General features: G+C 35.2%; 5 protein-coding genes across 9 annotated transcripts; 1 reads left to right on the top strand and 4 right to left on the bottom strand.

Moving 5' to 3' along the window:
• Nucleotides 1-31: 31 nt before the first annotated feature.
• On the bottom strand, nucleotides 32-3,293 carry LOC18054353 (grpE protein homolog 2, mitochondrial). 3 transcript variants are annotated; one of them, XM_024192387.1, is made up of 6 exons: nucleotides 2,716-3,290; nucleotides 1,784-2,042; nucleotides 1,503-1,702; nucleotides 1,219-1,386; nucleotides 779-907; nucleotides 32-424 (listed from the first exon to the last, which is right to left on the bottom strand). In XM_024192387.1, exons 1-6 carry the CDS (start codon nucleotides 2,854-2,856, stop codon nucleotides 326-328), a joined length of 996 nt encoding a protein of 331 aa, XP_024048155.1. In that variant the 5' UTR covers nucleotides 2,857-3,290; the 3' UTR covers nucleotides 32-325. The 3 variants fall into 3 exon arrangements, with proteins under 3 accessions (XP_024048155.1, XP_006452459.1, XP_006452457.1); XM_006452396.2 differs by having other exon boundaries at nucleotides 1,503-1,696; nucleotides 2,716-3,289; XM_006452394.2 differs by having other exon boundaries at nucleotides 1,503-2,042; nucleotides 2,716-3,293.
• A 1,038-nt stretch (nucleotides 3,294-4,331) lies between these two features.
• LOC18054352 (mitochondrial pyruvate carrier 4) lies at nucleotides 4,332-6,553 on the bottom strand. The gene is made up of 5 exons (XM_006452393.2): nucleotides 6,415-6,553; nucleotides 5,940-6,038; nucleotides 5,816-5,868; nucleotides 5,329-5,402; nucleotides 4,332-4,594 (listed from the first exon to the last, which is right to left on the bottom strand). The coding sequence occupies exons 1-5, from the start codon at nucleotides 6,467-6,469 to the stop codon at nucleotides 4,540-4,542; spliced, it is 336 nt and encodes a 111-aa protein (XP_006452456.1). The 5' UTR covers nucleotides 6,470-6,553; the 3' UTR covers nucleotides 4,332-4,539.
• A 1,227-nt stretch (nucleotides 6,554-7,780) lies between these two features.
• LOC18054351 (GDSL esterase/lipase At4g26790) lies at nucleotides 7,781-10,259 on the top strand. Its single transcript, XM_006452392.2, has 3 exons — nucleotides 7,781-8,466; nucleotides 8,894-9,383; nucleotides 9,891-10,259. The coding sequence occupies exons 1-3, from the start codon at nucleotides 8,101-8,103 to the stop codon at nucleotides 10,082-10,084; spliced, it is 1,050 nt and encodes a 349-aa protein (XP_006452455.1). The 5' UTR covers nucleotides 7,781-8,100; the 3' UTR covers nucleotides 10,085-10,259.
• Nucleotides 10,260-10,408: 149 nt separating this feature from the next.
• LOC18054350 (upstream activation factor subunit UAF30) lies at nucleotides 10,409-12,179 on the bottom strand. Of its 3 annotated transcripts, none has more exons than XM_024177548.1 (4): nucleotides 11,862-11,936; nucleotides 11,567-11,767; nucleotides 11,365-11,403; nucleotides 10,409-10,946 (listed from the first exon to the last, which is right to left on the bottom strand). In XM_024177548.1, exons 2-4 carry the CDS (start codon nucleotides 11,738-11,740, stop codon nucleotides 10,818-10,820), a joined length of 342 nt encoding a protein of 113 aa, XP_024033316.1. In that variant the 5' UTR covers nucleotides 11,741-11,767; nucleotides 11,862-11,936; the 3' UTR covers nucleotides 10,409-10,817. The 3 variants fall into 3 exon arrangements, with proteins under 3 accessions (XP_024033316.1, XP_024033315.1, XP_006452454.1); XM_024177547.1 differs by lacking the exon at nucleotides 11,862-11,936 and adding an exon at nucleotides 12,076-12,179 and having other exon boundaries at nucleotides 10,412-10,946; XM_006452391.2 differs by lacking the exons at nucleotides 11,365-11,403; nucleotides 11,862-11,936 and adding an exon at nucleotides 12,076-12,179 and having other exon boundaries at nucleotides 10,416-10,946.
• A 2,703-nt stretch (nucleotides 12,180-14,882) lies between these two features.
• LOC18054349 (EH domain-containing protein 1) lies at nucleotides 14,883-19,870 on the bottom strand. Its single transcript, XM_024177546.1, has 16 exons — nucleotides 19,469-19,870; nucleotides 19,294-19,373; nucleotides 18,594-18,662; nucleotides 18,447-18,504; nucleotides 18,234-18,289; nucleotides 18,115-18,157; nucleotides 17,971-18,032; nucleotides 17,503-17,616; nucleotides 17,227-17,329; nucleotides 17,074-17,123; nucleotides 16,528-16,656; nucleotides 16,192-16,443; nucleotides 15,991-16,070; nucleotides 15,609-15,735; nucleotides 15,365-15,508; nucleotides 14,883-15,265 (listed from the first exon to the last, which is right to left on the bottom strand). Exons 1-16 carry the CDS (start codon nucleotides 19,551-19,553, stop codon nucleotides 15,080-15,082), a joined length of 1,638 nt encoding a protein of 545 aa, XP_024033314.1. The 5' UTR covers nucleotides 19,554-19,870; the 3' UTR covers nucleotides 14,883-15,079.
• Between the last annotated feature and the right edge of the window lie 325 nt (nucleotides 19,871-20,195).

Here is a 20,195-nt window from a genome sequence, read left to right as displayed (position 1 = left end):
TTACAAAGCAGTATAAAATGACAATTGCGAGGAATGAAACCAGATCTCTGATCCTATCGGCATTTATAAAGCTCAAAACTATCTCTATGCTTGAAATAATTAACAATAATGAGAAAGCACCAACACAATCTTTGTAGCATCATTATTATGTCTAAATAACAAGAGATTTGATAAGAGATGGTGCAAAGAAAAGGGGGGAGGAAAAAGTGTTCTCTGCTGCACTTGAGGTTAATCTAACAAGAAAACCATTGTACTTCTTTCTTCTCAACCGACAAATCACAAATGAGGCCAAAATTTATATATGGGGACTTCATGAGCTTTGTCTTTATGCCTGATCATTATTCTCAGCACGATCATTTTCCACTGCTCGAGTAACCCCAACTTCAGCTGGCCTAATAACTCGCTCATAGAGTGTGTATCCCGACTGCAAAATTGGAGAACAGAATATGTATGTATCACAAACCCATGGCCTGATAAGTCTTGGACAACACTTTAAAATGAAATATTGACCATAAGCATTCCTAACCCAGCAAACAGACTATGAGAATTGAACAAAATCATACCCACTTTCACACAAATCACAAAGATTGGTCTAAATATTCACATTCAACCACATCAATTAAGCAAGTGTATAATTCAATTTCTAACAAAAATAAAAACAATGTTTATATAGTTTCTTCCCTTGAGTGAAACGGTTTCTATGTCAAACAACATTATAAGCAATCAATGCAATATTTATATAGTTAATCGAGGAAAAAATGATCAATTTAAATTATACCTTTAGAACATGAGCCACAGTGCCTGGAGGTTTGGAATTGTCTGGTAGTTGGAACATTGCATTATGCCTGTGTGGATCAAATGGTTCGTTCATAGGATCAAATTTTTCAACTCCAAACTTTTTAAATACCTAAAAGCACAATGTTCAGGAAACAGTTAGCAACCAATTCAACTTCCAATTTACTCTTGATGTCTCAAAATCCAGCATGTCAAGCACACTGAGATGCAAAAGGTTGACAAGCATAAAATAGAACAGAGAAGATTCATAAAATAAAAGCAAGCTGATTTTGTTTCCTCCCTTCTCATCGAATAAAATGTAGAAAATCAACGATTTCCTAGAAAGAGATGGATGAACATCAAACCATAACAGCCTGGTTCGTACAAGTGCTCAGGAGGCAGTGATGCGGAAACATGACTTGGAAAGCAATAATAAAATTTTACCTCTCCCAGCTGCTTCTCAGTCATTTCTACACCTTCCAGAAGCGATTTCAGAAGTGGCACAGCTCCAGCAGTGTCATTAGAAGGATCTATCTTTAAGAAGTTTTCTTTAACAACAGAAGAAGCTCTTCCCAAATTGTCTGCAACATCCAGTAGGGCCTTCGCAAAATTCTGCAAAAAATTGTAAAACAACAAACATCAGAGTAAAAATTCTAAATAAAACACCAAAAAATATCAACAGGTCTTGTTAATTTTATTATAAGGAGGCAATATGCTAACAAAGAAACCTGTATGGCAAATTTTTTTGAATTCTCTGCTTCACGTATTGTCCTGTCCTTGACATTCTCCATTTCCGCAAAAGAACGGAGAACTTTATCTTGCATTTGCTTCATCTCTTCATTCTTTGCCATGAGAAGCTCTTCTCTTTCCTTCAGAAGTTTCACCAAATCATCCCTTGAAAGTTCAATCTCACTCTCTGAATCTGAATCAGAAAATGCAGTTTGTTTAGAAACTCTTCTCCTCCTTTTATTAGATTGGGACACGGTAGATTGGGGTTTTGAATCAAAACCTGATTCTTTTGTTCGATCAGTAGCTTCCATCCCTTCATCAGAAGCTTTAGCATCTCCATTTGGTTTGGGGGCCTCAGCCCCATTATTATCTACAGAATCCTTAGCATCTCTGTTTGGTTTGGGGAACTCAGCACCATTATTATCCGGAGCACTCCCTTGTTCCTTTTCATTAGGTTCAGGGGATGCCGAAGAAAATCCAAATCGTTGAAATATAGATGAATTGAGTGTCGTTTGATGAAACAGAGACACCTGTGTCAACTGACACAGAAAACAATCATATAACTCAAGCTTTTGCATGTCAAACTTGAAGATATGCCATACAAAGGAAGAAAAGAAAACATCAAAGAAGCATTCAAGTATGGATAATATTCAAATGCATGGAAAAAAAAAAAGTCTGCTCATATTCAGTTTTTGTAAGTTCTCATATTCATACTTAAGACGCTTAACAGCAGGAGGCTTTCCCGGGGGGGGGGGGGGGGGGGGGGGGGGAGAGGGAATCAAATGTAAGAGAGAAAATAAATCCAGCTGATTCATATCAATCCCAATAAATTGTAAAAGAAAAACAGTTATCCTACCGAGTAAAACCCTGATTACATACATAATAAAAATCAACGCTTATCAATCCCGAAGCACCTTCTCATTCATACACAGATAGACCAATTAATCCCAAAAACTATAGAATTCAGGCAATTCTGTGATTTATCAGAAACACTAGTCTAATCTCTAAAATAGAGAAACTTGATAAAAGTCCCCAACTTTAATAACATAAACGGAAAGCACATGGGAACTCGTATTCAATTAACCAAAAAAAAAAAACACACACACACACACAAATTGAATGAAAAATAGTCAAATTTAGAAAAAAAGCCTTAAACCCTGGCAAAACCCTAATTCAAAATTACGAGTGAAAAGTGAAACTTTCTTTTATTACCTTATTGGGAGATTCAAAAACAAGAGAATGAAACTGATTTGAGAGAGCAGGTGAATGTTGCTTCCCCGAAGTAGGAACAAGAAGTAACGCGCGTCGGCCGACGCACCGAGTGGCGCGTGACAAAACCCTAGAGGCCATCATCAGCGAGGAAGATAAAGAATAACTGGAAGATTAATTTTGGAATAGGAAAATTTAGGGTTTAAGGGGCAAAGATTGGATTTTTTTGTTATTGGGATGGGGAACAGAACGGGAGGAAATAAGAGGGAAAATAAGTGCGTGGCGAGAAAGAAAAGAGACTTACAGGGGAAAGGTTGGGGTTTTAGGGCATTTTATGAATAGACGTAATTGCCCTTGTGAACCGGTGAAGTGGATTGTTGAAGAATCATTTATTCATTTTGGGGTATTATTGTCTTGTCCCGAAGGTAGTTAAGTTAGGTTTTGGAAGGAAGGGTCGAGAAGCTTTTTCTCATGATCCGCCCCTCAATAAAATTAACATATGACCATTTTCTTATGAATCCCTTTCACCACGGTCGAGCAAGAAAGAACAATTCCAGTTTGTCAAAAGACTAATTTATTTGATTGTTTCAATCCCAAAAGTTTAGATCATTAATTATTTATAGGATTCTAGACACCTATTAAAACCTCCAAGAAAACAAATTAATAGTAATAGAATTCTTCATTTAAATTAAAAAAAAAATTAAAATCCTAATTCTATTGGACTTTAACATTCCCCTGCCCTAAAGTTATGCCTTGTCCTAGGCAATTATGATTGAGGTAACTCTTTCTTTTTCTTTTTCTTTTTTTTTTTTCCTTTGTTCAAGCAATTTTTGTGCAGGCACTTTTATAATTTATTGTTAAGGCAATTTTTGTCCATGCAGTTCTACAGGACCCTCTGGTGACAAGTTGGCAACTGCTTAAGCTATGACTGTAAGAATTTCTTCTATTTCGGCCGTCTCTTTAGCAATTTTTACTTCAGGCCCTCCATTTATTCTTCCCTCTAAATTCTAATTGCGTCAAATTTGGCTTTTTGTGATATTTTTGTAGGAGCCATGCAGTATCTGGATCGATCCTCTAGTACCACTTTGATAAGATCGTAGATCCTAGGGTTCTACCTACATAAATAAAGGAAAAAAAAATAGAAAAAAAGGCTGAAAATATTCATATATGTATATAAATTGTGAATAGATGAAAAACAATGCTTCAAGAGCCTTCTCGTAACCCTAAAATAAATTTTAAATGACTATATTTCAACAAATGCTACAAGGTCAACCCGTTAGCATTTACAACTGAATTTGATTTGGCATTAATATTTATGGAATTTTCAAGCTAAATTGACCAAAATCGATAGTTTGTTCCTCTAGCTATAAACATAAGCAAAGTGGTTGTTAATCACAAAAATCTCGCCCAGAAAAAGAGCCGACTGGGAAATTTAAACCTGCAATTAGAACGATAAGCAGACATCTAAAAATCCTAAAAACAAAAGACCGCCTAAAAAGGAAAACCTGAAATCTCTATCAATTTTGAACCTAGAATGGAAATTTTCAGGTTCAATAACGCGGTTTAACACCTAACATGCAGTCCATGTACTCTTTAAAAAAAAAGGACAAAAGAACTCATGATCATAAACATGTTTAGCATATATATTTAAGGTAATCATATTAATTTTCATTTTCATTACAATCAATTTGGCACCGTTAGACAACTCGCACCAACCAATCCAACAGCAAACGAAGATAGCATTTTTGAAATGCATTCAGTTTTTCACAATAGCAAAAAGAAAAAAGGAAAAATGGTACAAGTTTAGGCTTTAGGAAATTTGCATCATCATTCTTGCACTGCAGCTGCCTCTATCTCGGTGCTCTCGGAGAAGTAATCTTGCCTGAAAATTTATAGTAGTAAATCATTGGCATAAGACTTAAAAGATAAAAGCATTCAGATCATATGGAGATCATGCCTGAAAATTTATAAAAGAAACATAATATAGATCAATCACATTAAGTTACAATATCATTCACAGGAAAAAGGCGATGCAACAAGCATAGCCCTTAAGACTAACTCAAACGGAACAAGTTGACTAGGAATCGGATTAACAATAGAGAGCTTGCTCAGGATAATATCAATAAAACAAACCAGAGTAGGGCCACTTCATCTACCTATGGTTTCATTTTATCATGGTATCTTAGGCCTAACAGGAGACAATTACGTGTTTGGACAATATAATAATAAGAACTGATAAAACCTTGACAAGGGTTCCGACTTCTGCCTCTTCCCAGCTCTTGAAAATTAATGAGAACAAAACAAAGATGATTGGAATGTTAAGCTCTCTTGGCTTGAAAAGAACATGAAAAACTTTACCTCAGTCACCGCATATGATTCAATTAGTTTCAGAAACTGGAAGGTCTACTCTTTATATTTTCTCACTGGCAAAAAAATCTGACAACAGTTTCAATTTCTTTTCCTTTCCTTCAGAACAATGACTTGTAAACCATCAAAATGAGAAATACCTTGAAAGCAGAATTTGACTCCAAACAGATTCTTCACATACAATTAGAATAACATCAAAGCTATTGCCACAATCATACACGATATTCAAGATTTCGATGTCCAACTTACTTGATTTTGCGTGATAGTTGATACAAGCCCGTCCCAGCCATTGCAACGTTGACACTAAAAAGGTTCCAGTTTTTCTACAATCTCAGGAGGTAATATAGTATTAGAATTGTTCCCAAACATATCTTAAACAAAATGTAGTATCCTACAATCACACTATGCCAGTGATTTCTTTGCACATAATAGAAAGAATTTTTATATCTAGATTCCCCAATGGGATCATCATTCCACACTTAGACGGAGAACTGGAATATAACATTGGAGATAAACTAAACAAAGATGAAAAAAGCTTGTGTAAAATTAGCCAACAGTTGATCAGTCAAGAAACTTCAAACTGCTAGCATGATGGATAAACAAACACAAAGGAGACAACCAATGCCGTTATGTAGCACAACAACAGTGTGCAAAGTTCCAACTTTTAGAGGGCATAATATCTCTACAGCAAAAAGCAATTCTTTTATCTTTCTCTAAAGCTAGAAAGTAAACATACCGGAGTAATCACCATGCTGTAGCGCGACCAAATAACTCCGGTAGCAGTAACAGCTGTATTGGAAAGACGTTAAAATACCATATATGCAGGACCACATAACTTCAAAATTTCTAATGAGGCACACCTAATTGCTGAGGATAGGAGATCTTTTCTGGTGGCTTTGAAAAGTCTGCAATGTTTGCTATGCTGATGCCCCATTTGAATGTTGGAGCCCAAAAATGAACTGCCAAAATTATAAGCTCTACTGAGATATACTAAATTAAGGAGTAAATAAAATAAGTAAACACACAACTCAATTTCACTCCACGATTCCTTAATTATCAATTACTTCCATCAATTAATAGGGGCTAATTCAGGATTAAACACTAATCATCATATACAATTTCGTACACCCAGATGTCAATTTACAATTCTTTTAAGAATTTTCAACAACCGTCGCTCAATTCGGATTGATTGATCAAAGAACACAATTTTTTTTTTTTTAAATCCAACTAATTTTCACAAATTTCATTTATTTGATACGACCAAGCAGCCATCTATAAACAAAAGGAAAAAGTTCAAAAAAGAAAACAAACAAGAACAGAAATAAGAGAGCGTACTAGTTTTAGGACCAGCGGGGTGGTTCCAGAGAGCTACGAGCTTGTTAGCTGCCATCAGATCGATTTCTTTTTTTTTTTCCTTTCTTCTTCTTCTCTTTTCTTTTTGTTCCTTCGCTGCGATGATTTGGGCAATGAGATGACACAATTATACAAAGATTTTGCGGATGGCAAATTCTAACATTAGTGTCATGTGAAAAGACGAAAATGCCCTTACAGCACTGCTGCTCGTCCACCGCAACAGTTCGGAAAGAATCAGAACGCTACTTCGGGTACTGTGTCGTTCTGTCATGTGATCGTCAGCGACTGCAGTACAGTCATAAAATCGTATCAAGCTAACAGCCAATAGCAGAGCTGCATATGCCACGTGGAGAAAATTTGTTGGTGATCAAAGCTGGACCAGGGAGGCTAAAAATTTTTTCTTTTAACTGATGGGACCATGGGGGTTGTTTCTCTTCCTTTCTCTGTTTTTTTTTTTTTTTAATAATCTTATTATTGTTGTACATGGTTGAATATTGCTGAGTCCACAATTTTTTTTTTTAAATTCTTCAAATTTGGATTGCTTTGTTAGTAATATTTTGACTGAGTTTAAAATTAAGATAAAATAAATTCTGAATGTTCTAAAAATCCATACATGGATTTAGTGGATCCGAATCCTATTTAAAAAAATACACGGTGCAATACTTGCACTAAAAAATGGCAATTCAGAACATTTAAAAACTTAGGATATAATCAAACAACTCTTAATTCTATTTTTAAAATTCTAACAATAGGAAAATTATTTAATTATTGTCACTTTGGCGTAGTCGAATGCACAAGCCAGTATTTGATGCGAAAAAAAAAAAAAATCATCCTCCAAAGTCGCAGCCGTAAACCACATGAACCGGTGGATCACATTTCTGCCGTGAATCAATTTCACGATCCAAGCCAACTTTTGGGGCGTAGAGCCAGTCCTAAACGACAACAAAAAGAAGAAAGAGAAGTTCTAGTTCCAGCCTGTTGTTGTAACTGCATGAATACTTCCTCACGTCAAGCCTATACAAATTACAAAACCATGCTCCTGAAAACTTCAAGCTGTAACCCAGAAAATAAGTAAATAACGCTCACCAAAAACGCAAACACAATCCATAAACTGCATCAAACAATTTGTATAAGAAAAATTAGGGTTGTTGATCTTGACCCGTAAATTGGTGTCACACGACTTTACTATTAAATGTAACTTGAAATTAACATGCAAGATGTCAAAATGGCATTAGCTGTTGTGACAAGTTAACAAGGTTGAAGACATTCACTCAGAAGAAATTTTGTCAAACGATTAATACAACAGCTAGGAAAAAGAAGCTAACAAGCTACTCATGTCTTTCTCACATTTTTTTATTACAACAGTACAAATGGAGAAACACTTCTATTTCAAGTAAGATTCTTATTCCATCGTTTTCATTAATCAGAAATAGCACGTAATCTGTCTTGACTCTGCAACCAATAAATCAAAAAATTCAATATAGGACCTGGAAACTCCCCTGTATAAAGCAAAAGCCGAGTAAAAGTCTCAACAAACTTCATCCACCTTAAAGTTATTGTTGCTTCCCTACTTCACCACTGCACAAAATGTCATTCATACCAACTTGACCAACAAACACTCCAGACTCGTAATTATATAAACCAGATAGATAGACAAAAGCATTAGATATGGGTTACGAGGCCATGCTTTGGTTTCTTTTAGCTCATCTCCTTGTGCAAATCCTTAAAATAAATGCAAAAGTTCCGGCAATCATTGTGTTTGGGGACTCTTCTGTTGATTCAGGGAATAACAATGAGATCTCTACAGTCCTAAAGAGCAACTTTCAGCCATATGGCCGTGATTTTATCGATAGCAAGCCCACTGGTCGGTTTTCCAATGGTCGGATTCCGACTGACTTCATTTCTGAAGCTTTTCGCATCAAGCCAACAATACCTGCATATTTGGATCCCACATATAACATATCAGATTTTTCTACGGGAGTTTGTTTTGCTTCAGCTGGAACTGGTTATGATAACGCCACTTCGGATGTGCTGGTAAGTCCCGTTGTGGCTTCAGACTCTGTAAAACTAGATAAAGACAAAACTCACCCAGTCCGTAGAAAGTTTGTTTTCAATCAGTTTTCAATAAGGTTTACTCATTTTCCAGGTTGATGCTGGCATGCCTTTTCATAAAAATAATATATATATATATATATATATATCAAATTCAATAGTATTTTTATCAGATAGTTTTAAGTTGTCAAAATTTCTAAGTCTACGCGGGTCTATCCAAAAAGGATTAGGGTATTTCAGTAAATAAATTCGACTGACTCTGATTCTCTTACCCATTAACATTTTAGAAGATCTCACAAAACACCTATCGCTTAGATTTTGACTTTTTGGGAATATACTAGCCAATGAATTAGTAACTTATCTATGTTCTAATCACAAGATGATTTTATTTGTGCCTCCTGGATTGCAGTCTGTAATCCCTCTTTGGAAGGAAATGGAGTACTATAAAGAATACCAGGAGAAACTCAGAGGGTTTCTCGGCAATGAGAAAGCTAATAAGGTCATTGGGGAAGCACTGTACCTAGTGAGCATAGGGACTAATGATTTTCTGGAAAATTACTATGTACTTCCACGTAGATCATCAGAGTACAACATTGAGGAGTACCAGAATTTTCTTGCAGGAATTGCAAAAGATTTTATCACAGAGCTTCACCGGCTAGGAGCTCGAAATCTATGCCTAAGTGGGCTTCCTCCAATGGGGTGTTTACCACTGGAAAGAGCGACAAATATTTTCTCGGGAGGTGACTGTGTGCAGGAGTACAATGATGTAGCTAAGAAATTTAATGAAAAGTTGCAGGGTATGATCATGAAGGTGAACAAGGAGCTTGCTGGCATCCGGCTAGTGTTTTCAAATCCCTATGATATTCTTTTAGATATCATTCAGAACCCAAATAAATTTGGTAAGTTTTCTGCAGTATTTTCATATGTAGTTAAATAGCACAAACTCCATGAAGCTAGTAGGGCAGTTATGAACGATTGAATCTCGCTTGCAACAGGGAAAGAGTAGTGATGAACGAGAGACTACCCTCCATAAGTATCAGATCCACTGGGTCCCCAAAGTACCCAAAAATAAGAGAGAGAAACCCAGGGATCTACTTTTCATGATTTGATATGAATAAAGTAGTACTATCTAGTTTCTGGCTTGGCCTAGATTTCATTTTATTTTCCTTCAAATTAGCACCAATATGTAACTTTAGAGCTGTCCCTCAATACTTTTCATTATTTGTTGAGACATAACTTAAAGGAGAATGAAACCATGCAAATATAATTAGCAAAATGCAGTATATCATACGGACTAACAAGGTTAAGTATTTTTAGCTTCAAGGTTTTGCATTGCGTGAATGAGCTTGTGCATGCACCTATTTGCATGTGTACTCAAAGTATCTTATTGCAATTTCTAATCACAGGATTCGAAGACATAGCAAAAGCATGTTGTGGAACCGGATTCTTCGAGATGGGTTACATGTGTTCTAAAATTAACCCATTCACATGTTCAGACGCAAACAAATATGTATTTTGGGATTCCTTCCATCCAACAGAGAAGACGAACTGGATTATTGCAGATCATGTGGTTAGAACTTCCCTAGCTACGTTTTTATGAAGATCACAAAGTATTATGCAGCATTTAATGGTTGTAGTGCTAGTCCTAATCATTCACAATAGTATCTGTTGATATTTTATCATTCTTATTGCTACGTAATTCTCTTCCGAAGAAATACAAAACAAATTCTCCAAAATGAAAATTTCATAAACGTTCAAGAAGATTGTCTCTAATTTCTCTGAGTATGGACTCTAAAAAATTATTAGAATATGCTCTCTTATAAATATGAATGACAAATGGAATCTGATGAGATGATCGCTGAATTAATTAAGATAAAGGCTCCAGATGATAATTCCACAAAATGCAAGATGCAGAATGGTTCAGACCCATAAAACGTTTAACGATAAAAAAAATATATTTCTTTATACAAGTAGCTGAGAAGATAAATCTGATCTAAACAACAATTGTGTGAGTAAATAACAAAAGTGATTCTTCAGGAATCTCCATGAAAAGCAGATACAAATTAATACTCAAACATCTGCTTAATGAACTCCCTCTATCATGTGGACGTGTGATCACGACAAAATTATCATTATGAACTAAATTTAAAACATAAATCATAATGATCGGAGAAACACGTGCAAAAGGAAGCAAAAATTTCAATGAAACAATCAAAACTTATATGTGCAAATTCTTATCTATTACGTACACAACTAGATGTTTGATCTTACAGATGCAACATAACGAAATGGCTGCATTTTAGAAAGACAGACACCTTATCTCAAATTGCAGCCTATTTTGGATCTTTAGGAAAATGTAATTTGATAAGTGCAGGAAGTTCAGCTAGCTCAACCCGAGACTTGCCCATCAAAATACTCCTCAACTTTTGGTCACAATTAACCACATTCTTGTTATTGGGATCCTAATCCAATGAAAGTATAAAAGTTAGTAATAAATATTTTTCAACTAAATTGCTATAAAATAAGAAGGAAAGAAAATGATGGTATATAAGCATCATAGTACTAAAAATCAAATGCAATACGCAAAATTCCAACTCCTTCAGGTTAGGATATTTAATTGCTAAAACAATAAATAAAATGATGGAATATCGGCATCATAGCACTAAAAATCGAACGCAATATGCAAAATTCCAACTCCTTCAGGTTAAGCTAATCAATTGCTAAAACAAGAGCCCCATTCATACAATAATGAGTAACACAACCAAACTAAGTTACATATACAAACTAAGGTTGCACAAAATTATTGGAAGATTAAAATTGAAAATGTCAAAATGAATAAACGAGAATAAAAAAAACACATTCATACTCATCTAACCATACCATGCCAGCTCCGTTCGTATAAATAGTTGCATGTACTATCTGATAAGATAAGCATCACCATTAGGACACTCAAAGCATCACCTTTAGGACAGACACGTGATTACCATGGATTATTTATTAAAGTTGGAAGACACACATAAAATCACCAACATATATACTTTTAATTGGAAACTGGAAAATAATAATAAGCAAGATTAAGAACCTGGAGATTGTTGGTCTTGATGTAAGACCAGACGCGCATGAAGCAGCCCAAACGAGAGATCCGAGACTGACCCACAAACTCCCGAAGCGTGGAAGGGAGATTTACAAGGTCAATCAAATTGGCTAGCTTCTTCGGGTTATCAATGACGGTTTTCTTCACTCCCTGTGGCAACATTATCACACTCTCCTATTTGCTTCCCTCCTGCAACTCACAAACAAATATATACGGTAAGCCACTGTGTGATATAAAAATTATTACTTATTCCACTTTAAACCACCAGGTAAACGAAACTAACTAAGTTCTCATGCCTCACAGTAATATCACTGAGTCTAAGGGGAATTTTATCGAACATTTGATATGCATATATGAATATTACTGATACGCATATATGAATATTACAAACTAAAGATAACCAAAAGTTAACTTCAAAGAGTGTACGACCCATTTTAAAAATTAAAAATTAAGAAAAAAAGGTAAAAGAGAAGAAAGAGAATGGGTTGAGTTGGTACCTCGCAAGAGATGTTACACGGGACGGGAGATGGCGAGCTCGACTTTGAAGCTGAAATCGAAGATGCCATTTTTATGAAGGAGCGCGAAAGAGTAGAGCTGCTAATTAGCCCCACTCAAATGTTAACTAGCCCGTGACTTCTATAAAGACAAGCCCAATTGGATAGTGTAAAAGCAGTTTGGGGCAGTTTCCTCCACAGATACGGAGGGGTATTCTTTCACTTTTCAAAAAAAAAAAAAAATAATAATAATAATAATAACAACATTTATGTCGGGGAAAAGAAATTCACAACTATATACTGTATCTTAAAAGAGTAAGTAGTCTTCCAAGCTTTCAAATCTTATGATGGGTTTGGCACTTCGGCGGAGATGATTCTTACTATAAACAAAGTGAGGTATATGGCGCAAATATGTCAATTTCTTTGTCTTTTCGCAGTATGATCCATGAATGATATAACTAGAATTCCATTTTTATACAATTGAAGGTGCTGTTGATTCTTACCGAAATATCTCTTTTCATTTAAGTGGAATCTTAATCTTAATTTGGAAAATATTACGTAATAATCTTTCTTCTTTAAATAATTACTTTTTCTTTTTTATATAAATAACTAATCTATAGAGTACATGCATTTCAAGAATTTTGATCTTGTCTCAAATGATAGGAATTATATTTAAGACAGTAAGATCCGAATTTTTTTTTTTGGGGGGCAACAATAAGACAGCAAAATAATTGGAGAGACCCTAATTTTAACAAAAAAAAAAATATTGTCTCTCGAAATGCAAATCATTATAAAGCAAAGATCGAGAAAGAACATCAACAAAAGCTCAAGTAAATTTGACATAGCAACTCGCATCAATAACAATTGTGTATATAATTAGAGATGCCTAAAATTTATCGAAGGACATTAAAACACAAAATAATTGCTCAAAATATGCAAAATTTTGTCACTTAAATGTGCTGAAATTAAAATAAGACAACAAATTAATAAAGTGTTAAATAAACAAGTCTAAGATCATCTACTAGGGACGGAAGCTGAAAATTTTGATTATAGGGGTCTAGTGAATAATGTTAAAAAAAAAAGTTAAGATTGTAAAAGAATGAAATAATAAATATGTAGACATGAGTTAGATAGTGAGTTTTTTTAATTGGATATTGAGTTAGAGAAGAGAATTATTACATGCTATTTTCTATAAAAATGGACAGATTATAATCAAATTATAATAAAGGTAAGATTTAGGTATTATAAATGATTAGGCCATGTGTTTATTGCGATGATTTAGTAATTTCTACTTAGTTTAATGATAATTTTTTTTAACTTCTATTATAATTTAGGACATATCATGTATATTGAAAAAAAAAATTGAAATTTTTATAGAGGCCACCGCTTAGTATGGTCTCCAATCTCCATTATGTTCTGCCGCTGATTTGATCAGTACATAATCGTTTTCTGCGACTATAATTACATAACAAAAAAGTGAAATGATCAATTTCATTCTCATCATCACATTTTCTTTAATAAATTAGTTCACCTTAATAACCCAAAAAAAAAGTGAATCTATTAATAACATAACTCAATGGTTGCATTGTAATTAATATATCTTCATGACCCGCGAGCCAACATTGCAAAGAATTCTTCCACGGATTTTTGCCTTTCAAGTCTCCAAGCTTCCTTGTTCCTCCGAATGAACTCCTCAGCTTTTGCGTCAACTTCATGCAATCTCAGCGCCACAAACGCAGACTCCATTGACGTACAACCAACAACCACATCATCGTCTTCCTCCACTACATTCTCCGCGTCAGCAACACGTCTCGTTATCATCAAATTATTGGCCTTATAATCACTAGAAGATTGACCATCATTTGGTGCAAATACTTTTCTTCCAACACTTCTTTCAATGTCTTGATGATCAACTCTCTTCCCAGTGATCATCTGTTGTTGTTGTTGATGCTGATAATGATGGTATTTATTATACACGTTTTGGCGTCGAGGAAATGTGTTGCTTCGAGCAACACGACGGTTGAGTACTTTAGGTAATTGAAGTGTGGATAGCAAGCGTTTCCATGCTCTCTTAGGGCTTGAAAGCTTATTCTCCGAGTTGTAATAAAGAGACATGGCTAAAAGATTTCTAACGGTTATTAACTTTCTTGCTAACAGAGAAGATTGATTCAAATGCAAGCTAACGTAGGGTTTGGTTGTATGGCAAAATGTTGGCAGTATGTATATATATTGAGATGGTAAGATATGATAAATATGTCCATATCACACGTGAAAATGGAACATGCCCTTTTTATCATGTGCGTAAACTGATGCTCTAAGATCTATTATTGATTTATTTATTACATGCTACAAATATCTTTTTTTTTATTGAATAAAAATTCGGGTTCTCATTTAATCCTCAATAAAGAAAGAATCCCATCCAAAATGACTTGATTCAATAACGATTTTAGACTAACGACAGCCAGAAGAACCTTGCATAATGAACAGTCCCATATCATATTTCATTTAAGAAAGTGGCAAGACATTAACCGCATATTAACTTTGATTAATTTAATTATCTTAAGGTCCCTAATAGGAATTAGGAAAGTAGATTATGCAAAAATGCATTTAACCGTAAATCTTTGATTTTTCAAATTACAAATTTCCTTTTTATCTTAGAGATCCAATTTTCATATTTCCTTCCTGGGCTTTTTCCTTGAAGCTTCCTGCAAATAATTGAACGATCTCTTGCCTTCAATGCTCTTGATTTCTCTTGGACAATAATCAAATATAAATGTTACCATCTTTGCATAATCTAGTAGAGTTAATAATTTTTCAAAATTAAAGAATCATTTAGGATTCCTTAAAAGTTAAAAACTGGATTATACAAAGAGTCGCACAAGGGCATAAAAGACACGAGATTTTCACCTCTAACGATCTAGAAACAAATAAATTTTCTGGCGGGATGCTGATAAACTTTTTCTGTTAACAATTGATACATTTATCTTCTATGGCCACACTCACTCTCCTAATCATAGGGATTTCTGAAATTCTTCAGGAGGTCGGGAATGTCATAACCAAGCATATCATCAACAACCTGTATCATCTTAGGTTTCAGCTTCTCAAATTTATCGAAACTGTAACCACTCAATATCTCCTTGAAGTGCTCGACATTAGGGAAATCTCCGGGAGGTAAATGGAATTCCTTCTGGACCTACTCGAGGAAAAAAAAAATCAATATTTCAACTATCTAAGCATGATGGAAAAGGCAATCATGTGACCTGACATGCTTGGAAAAAAGAGACAGTTGAACCTTTCCGAATTCCTCTGCTAAATTATCAATGAGTTTTTGTTGAGTCTTTGCTTTGCCCATCATAGCAGGCATCTCTTTTCTAAGATGACTGATGATATAAGCATGAATCTTTGCTGCTCTGGCACGTTTCACAAATTCATTTATCTATAAAATAAGATCTCGGTCAGAAACCATTTGCAAATTTGGACCATTACCATTAAATAGATGAATCTAGGCTGCCGAAAATAGCATGCAATGAACTCACTCGTAGATCACAAGCCTTCTTGGGGATATCTTTCAGATCAGATAGAAGGTCGTCTTGTTCTTTTTCAAATAGTTCTTTACCAAGAGGGCCAAAGGCTGATTCATTAACAGGTTTGTCATTGAATGAGCTGTCAAATGCATGAGAGAAATTAATTTTGCATAATAAACAACATCGAATGCGTGTAAGAAGGGGCATATATACTAACTTGCTTGGATGTGTAATAAAAACCATATGTATATATGCTCAACTAAAGGTACAACTGGTATCAAAAAGTTAAAAACTACCATGATCTTAAGCACATCACTAAGTACTTGGTATTTCATCAAATCCATGACATTCTAAATCATTATTCAGGCATTAGCAAGTGAAGACGAGAACCTACCCAATATATACACGAACAACTTCAGGAGTATTAAGAACTTTTCCAAGTGACCACATCAAAGCTCCATAAACCCTCATCAGCTGCGAACAAGAAAGTAAGCAGACTGAGCTGCCCTATGAAAAAGGTATATCCAATGGTACAACAGCATGTATGTTCCAAACCAGAAAAAATGTGGAACAACTTGGTTTAATATGCTCTTACCTGTTGAGTGTCAACTTGATCTGCCTTGTTCAAAACCACACGAATCTTGTCATCATGACCGCGTAAAGATGTGATTACACGCTTGAACTCATCACTAATATCAAGTTTGTGGGGATCAAACAGAAGCAATATGAGGTCACACTTTGCAGCAAACCATGATGTTACACCAGTAAAATCATAGGCTCGCTGTGTCCGTTGCTTCTCTCCTGACAAAACTCCAGGAGTATCCACAAGTGTTATGTGCTCTAGCAGCTTCAAGTACAAAATAGTATACTTCAAGAGTTATAAAAGGACTAGAAAGAGAGTTTAATTCTAACTTCTAGGATGATTACTCACAGAATGTGGCATTTGAGAACACTCAAACTTCGACAAAAATGCAGTGCCAAAGGTTGTGAGACCACTGAATGGCATGTCTGCTTGGACAGCGACAGTGTTCCCTGGTATACTTCTGTCATCAACTCCAGACTGTATTAAAAGCACAATTGTAGGTGCTAAGCATACATCTCGACATATAGTCAACCACTCAATGTCACGTCTAGCAAGGAAAATAGTTCTCGTGTGTCTTATTGTCAAGTTCTTTCGACATATCAGATATGATATACCACTTTAGCATTGGTAACATTACAGTAACACTCATAGTGATAAAGAAAAGAGAGATAGTTAGGAATATTTAAATGAAGAAGAAAAAAAGTCCCACACTGATTATAAACAAAGAGCATAACCCAAAAAATGAGTGAAATTTTGAATAGTTTGTTTGCATAACTGATATGACTTAACAAAGAAGCATAAACTTTTATAGCTTTTAAAACTGAAATGAAAAAGAGCGAAAATATATAATATAAAAACAAGAAGTAAAATATCAAAAACACAGATTGCACATACCATAACAACAACAAATCTATCGGTAGTTGGCTCAGGTCCAATATGAGCTCCTGTGAATAGAAAGAAGAAATAGGATAAAATCAACCATTAACTTTTTCACCCCAACAAAAGTGGGTATGGAGAGGAGAGAGAGAGAGAGAAATGATAACTTGCCTGGATAACTAGTTCTAAGCAGATGTTTTATAAATGTTGTTTTCCCAGTAGAGTATTGACCCAACAACATAACCATTGGTTTAGCATCAAAATCACTATTTGTCTGCATTAGAAAATAAAACAGATTTATTGTGTCTTATCAACCTAGAATGAAGTTTGAAGAGTTACCACATAAAAGTTTTTGCAAATGCCATAAAAACTGAAACATAATGTAAAAAGAAATGGAATATACTGTATGTGGACATAACTATCCCCAGATAAGGCTATTTCACTCACCAACAATGGGGACACAAAATCGTTAAAACGGTAGGTAACTTCTAATGGCTTCAACTTTTGAATGTACAATCTCTTCAAACCATCAATTATTGATGTAACAGAAGACATAGATATCTGCAGATACACAGGAAAAAGTTCATAAAGCAATTCTAGCAGCAGCACTCCCAGAGATAACATGATTATAGTATAAGGAGAGAACTGCAAACACACTCAAAGAAAAAATACGTGGAAAGAAACTGGCTTATACAATTAAACATCAACTTTCACATGCATGACCTTCAATGTAAATATTTGCAAACCTCTCAATCTTAGGTATTACTGGTGATAATTAATATTAATAAAGAAACACACACACGTGCAAAGAATTTGAAATACAAACTGGTTCTGTACCATAAGTGAAAAACAGAAGATGTTCCTCCATTTTGTCTATTAAAGGCACAAGAATTAGTTTGAAGTTAAACCTCAAACCTTTTTTGATGATTTTGAAGAAAACCAATTAGCTGATGGCGAAGGCTGTGGCTGCAAACTCCCTGTGACATGACAATTAGTAAACATATTGCAGAGCACAAAAGGTAGCAAAGGCAATCATTAGGGTAATGAGGAACATCTTACCATTTAAATTAGGATCACTGGTCTTTGATGAATGCCTTTTATTCTGAAAAGATTGAATAAAAGAGCAAGTGTTGGCATATACTAAACTGACAAGTAAAAGTTGAGAATAGGATACTTACTGCAAGTAACTTATCCAGACCTTCCATTGCAGGAGGCTTCAGATTTTGAAAGTCAACTGAAACGTTTGAAAATATTTTAGTTTAGATCAAATGACACTACAAGAAAAAACACACAACACATATAGATGTGCTCTACAATTTATCAACTTGAAATTATTCTGCCATGCAGGGAAGAAAAAAGCAGGGGAAAAAAATACTATCTCAAGTAGTTACCATCGCTATTCCAAAGATCATGTGTTACTTGGTGTCCATCTTGTACTAGAGAAATCAGCTACACGTCAAAACTAGGAACTGTTCAGTTTTTAACTCAAACAAAAATGAAAAAAAAATTACAGTAAAAAACTATTTAGTGACCATAACCTGCATTGCAGCAATAAACTCTCTGTAACCAAGATATCCCTGTCGCTTGGCATCTGCAATTGCCCAAACCTTTGAAGGGAAAAAGAAAAAAGCCAAAGAAATGAAAAACAGTCATTGTTAATTAAATCATAAGAACCAAATAGTAAATTAGCAGCTAGATTTCTAAATAATAGCTCCAAATGAAGAGGTAACCACATAAGTCGATAAGTAATAAACAAAAAGGGTGGCTTTTAGTTTTTGGCAAAGAAGATTATTGAAGATCCCACAAATAAAGGGTACATACCAATGCTACTCAAGAAATTTACAAAAAGAATCCCTCCCCAGTACCCCACTGATTAAGAATAGAATCAATCCGCAATCAAATAAGGATATTTTCATCTTGCTGATTGTGTATGATACATCCGTTTCTAAATTTTAAATCCAACTACTAGATACTAAGCAGCAGTACTCTCTCGCAAATGGATTCTCGCAATATACACCCACTCATGAACTTGACAAATAGCTGCAAAGTAAAAGTAGGTATTCACAAAACACTATAAGCTGCTCTGCTTTCAAGGCTACATTTGCTCACCATATTTAAGTCCCACATACACCGGCGCAAAAGCAGCCCCTCATAAGATTCAAACAGAAGTAAAACAAACCCACAACACAGATAAATAAACGATAAAACAAATAAAAAGAGCTTTGCTAAACATTATACCTGCTTGAGATCTTGTCGAGATAAATTCGACAAAGCAAAGAACTTGGTTGCATCATTACCAGTAATTCGTCCATCACCGTCTATTTGGGGAAAAAAAAAGTTACATACATAAATATCATAAAATTGAACGAAAACGAAAATGGAAAAGAGAAGAAGAAGAAGAATGACGGTGTACCTGAGTCGGCATAATTGAACCATTCTAGGTAGATCTTTTGGTGATCTTTAGAGCACGAACCGATTGGGCCCGTACCGATTTCCATTCGCTGTTTCTCGAGATCAAGCAGCAATTTTTTTTTTTTCCTGCAATATGTTTCTGTTTTTATTGTTTAGAGATTGTGCTATAAAACCAGAAAACAGTTACCAGCACACTTTCATTTGTCTTTTTGCTCTGTTGTGTGCCTGACGTAACGCGAAAGTGGAATAGCCGAGATTAACGAATACGACACCGTTGGGGCCGGTGATAAAAACGATGCGTTTTCACCGTCAATACAAAAGACAGGATCGCGCCAAAACAGGATAAGTTTGCTTTGCGCCGAATTAAAAGCGAGGTGGCAATTAGCAAACACGGTACATTTTCTTTCTTCTTAGATGAATCATCAAAGTTTGTTTACCCGCCGCCGCCCCCCCCCCCCCCCCCCTCAATCTATGCGGGGTACCTCGAGTTATTCTGGAGTTATGCGGGGTACCTCGAGTTACTCTGGAGTTATGCTGGGTACCTTTAATCATGCCGGGTATCTCGAGTTATACGAGAGTCATGCGAGGTACCTCCAATTATGCCGGGTACCTCTAATCATGCCGGATATCTCTAACTGTACAGGGTACCTCGAATCATGCCTGGTACCTCGGATTACACTGAAGTTATTCCATTCATCGACATGTGGCGTTCTGTTATCTTTCTTATT

This window comes from Citrus clementina, unplaced genomic scaffold (genome assembly GCF_000493195.1).
Source record: "Citrus clementina cultivar Clemenules unplaced genomic scaffold, Citrus_clementina_v1.0 scaffold_1, whole genome shotgun sequence".
Lineage (NCBI taxonomy): Eukaryota > Viridiplantae > Streptophyta > Magnoliopsida > Sapindales > Rutaceae > Citrus > Citrus x clementina.
This window is presented reverse-complemented; position numbering and strand designations above follow the sequence as displayed.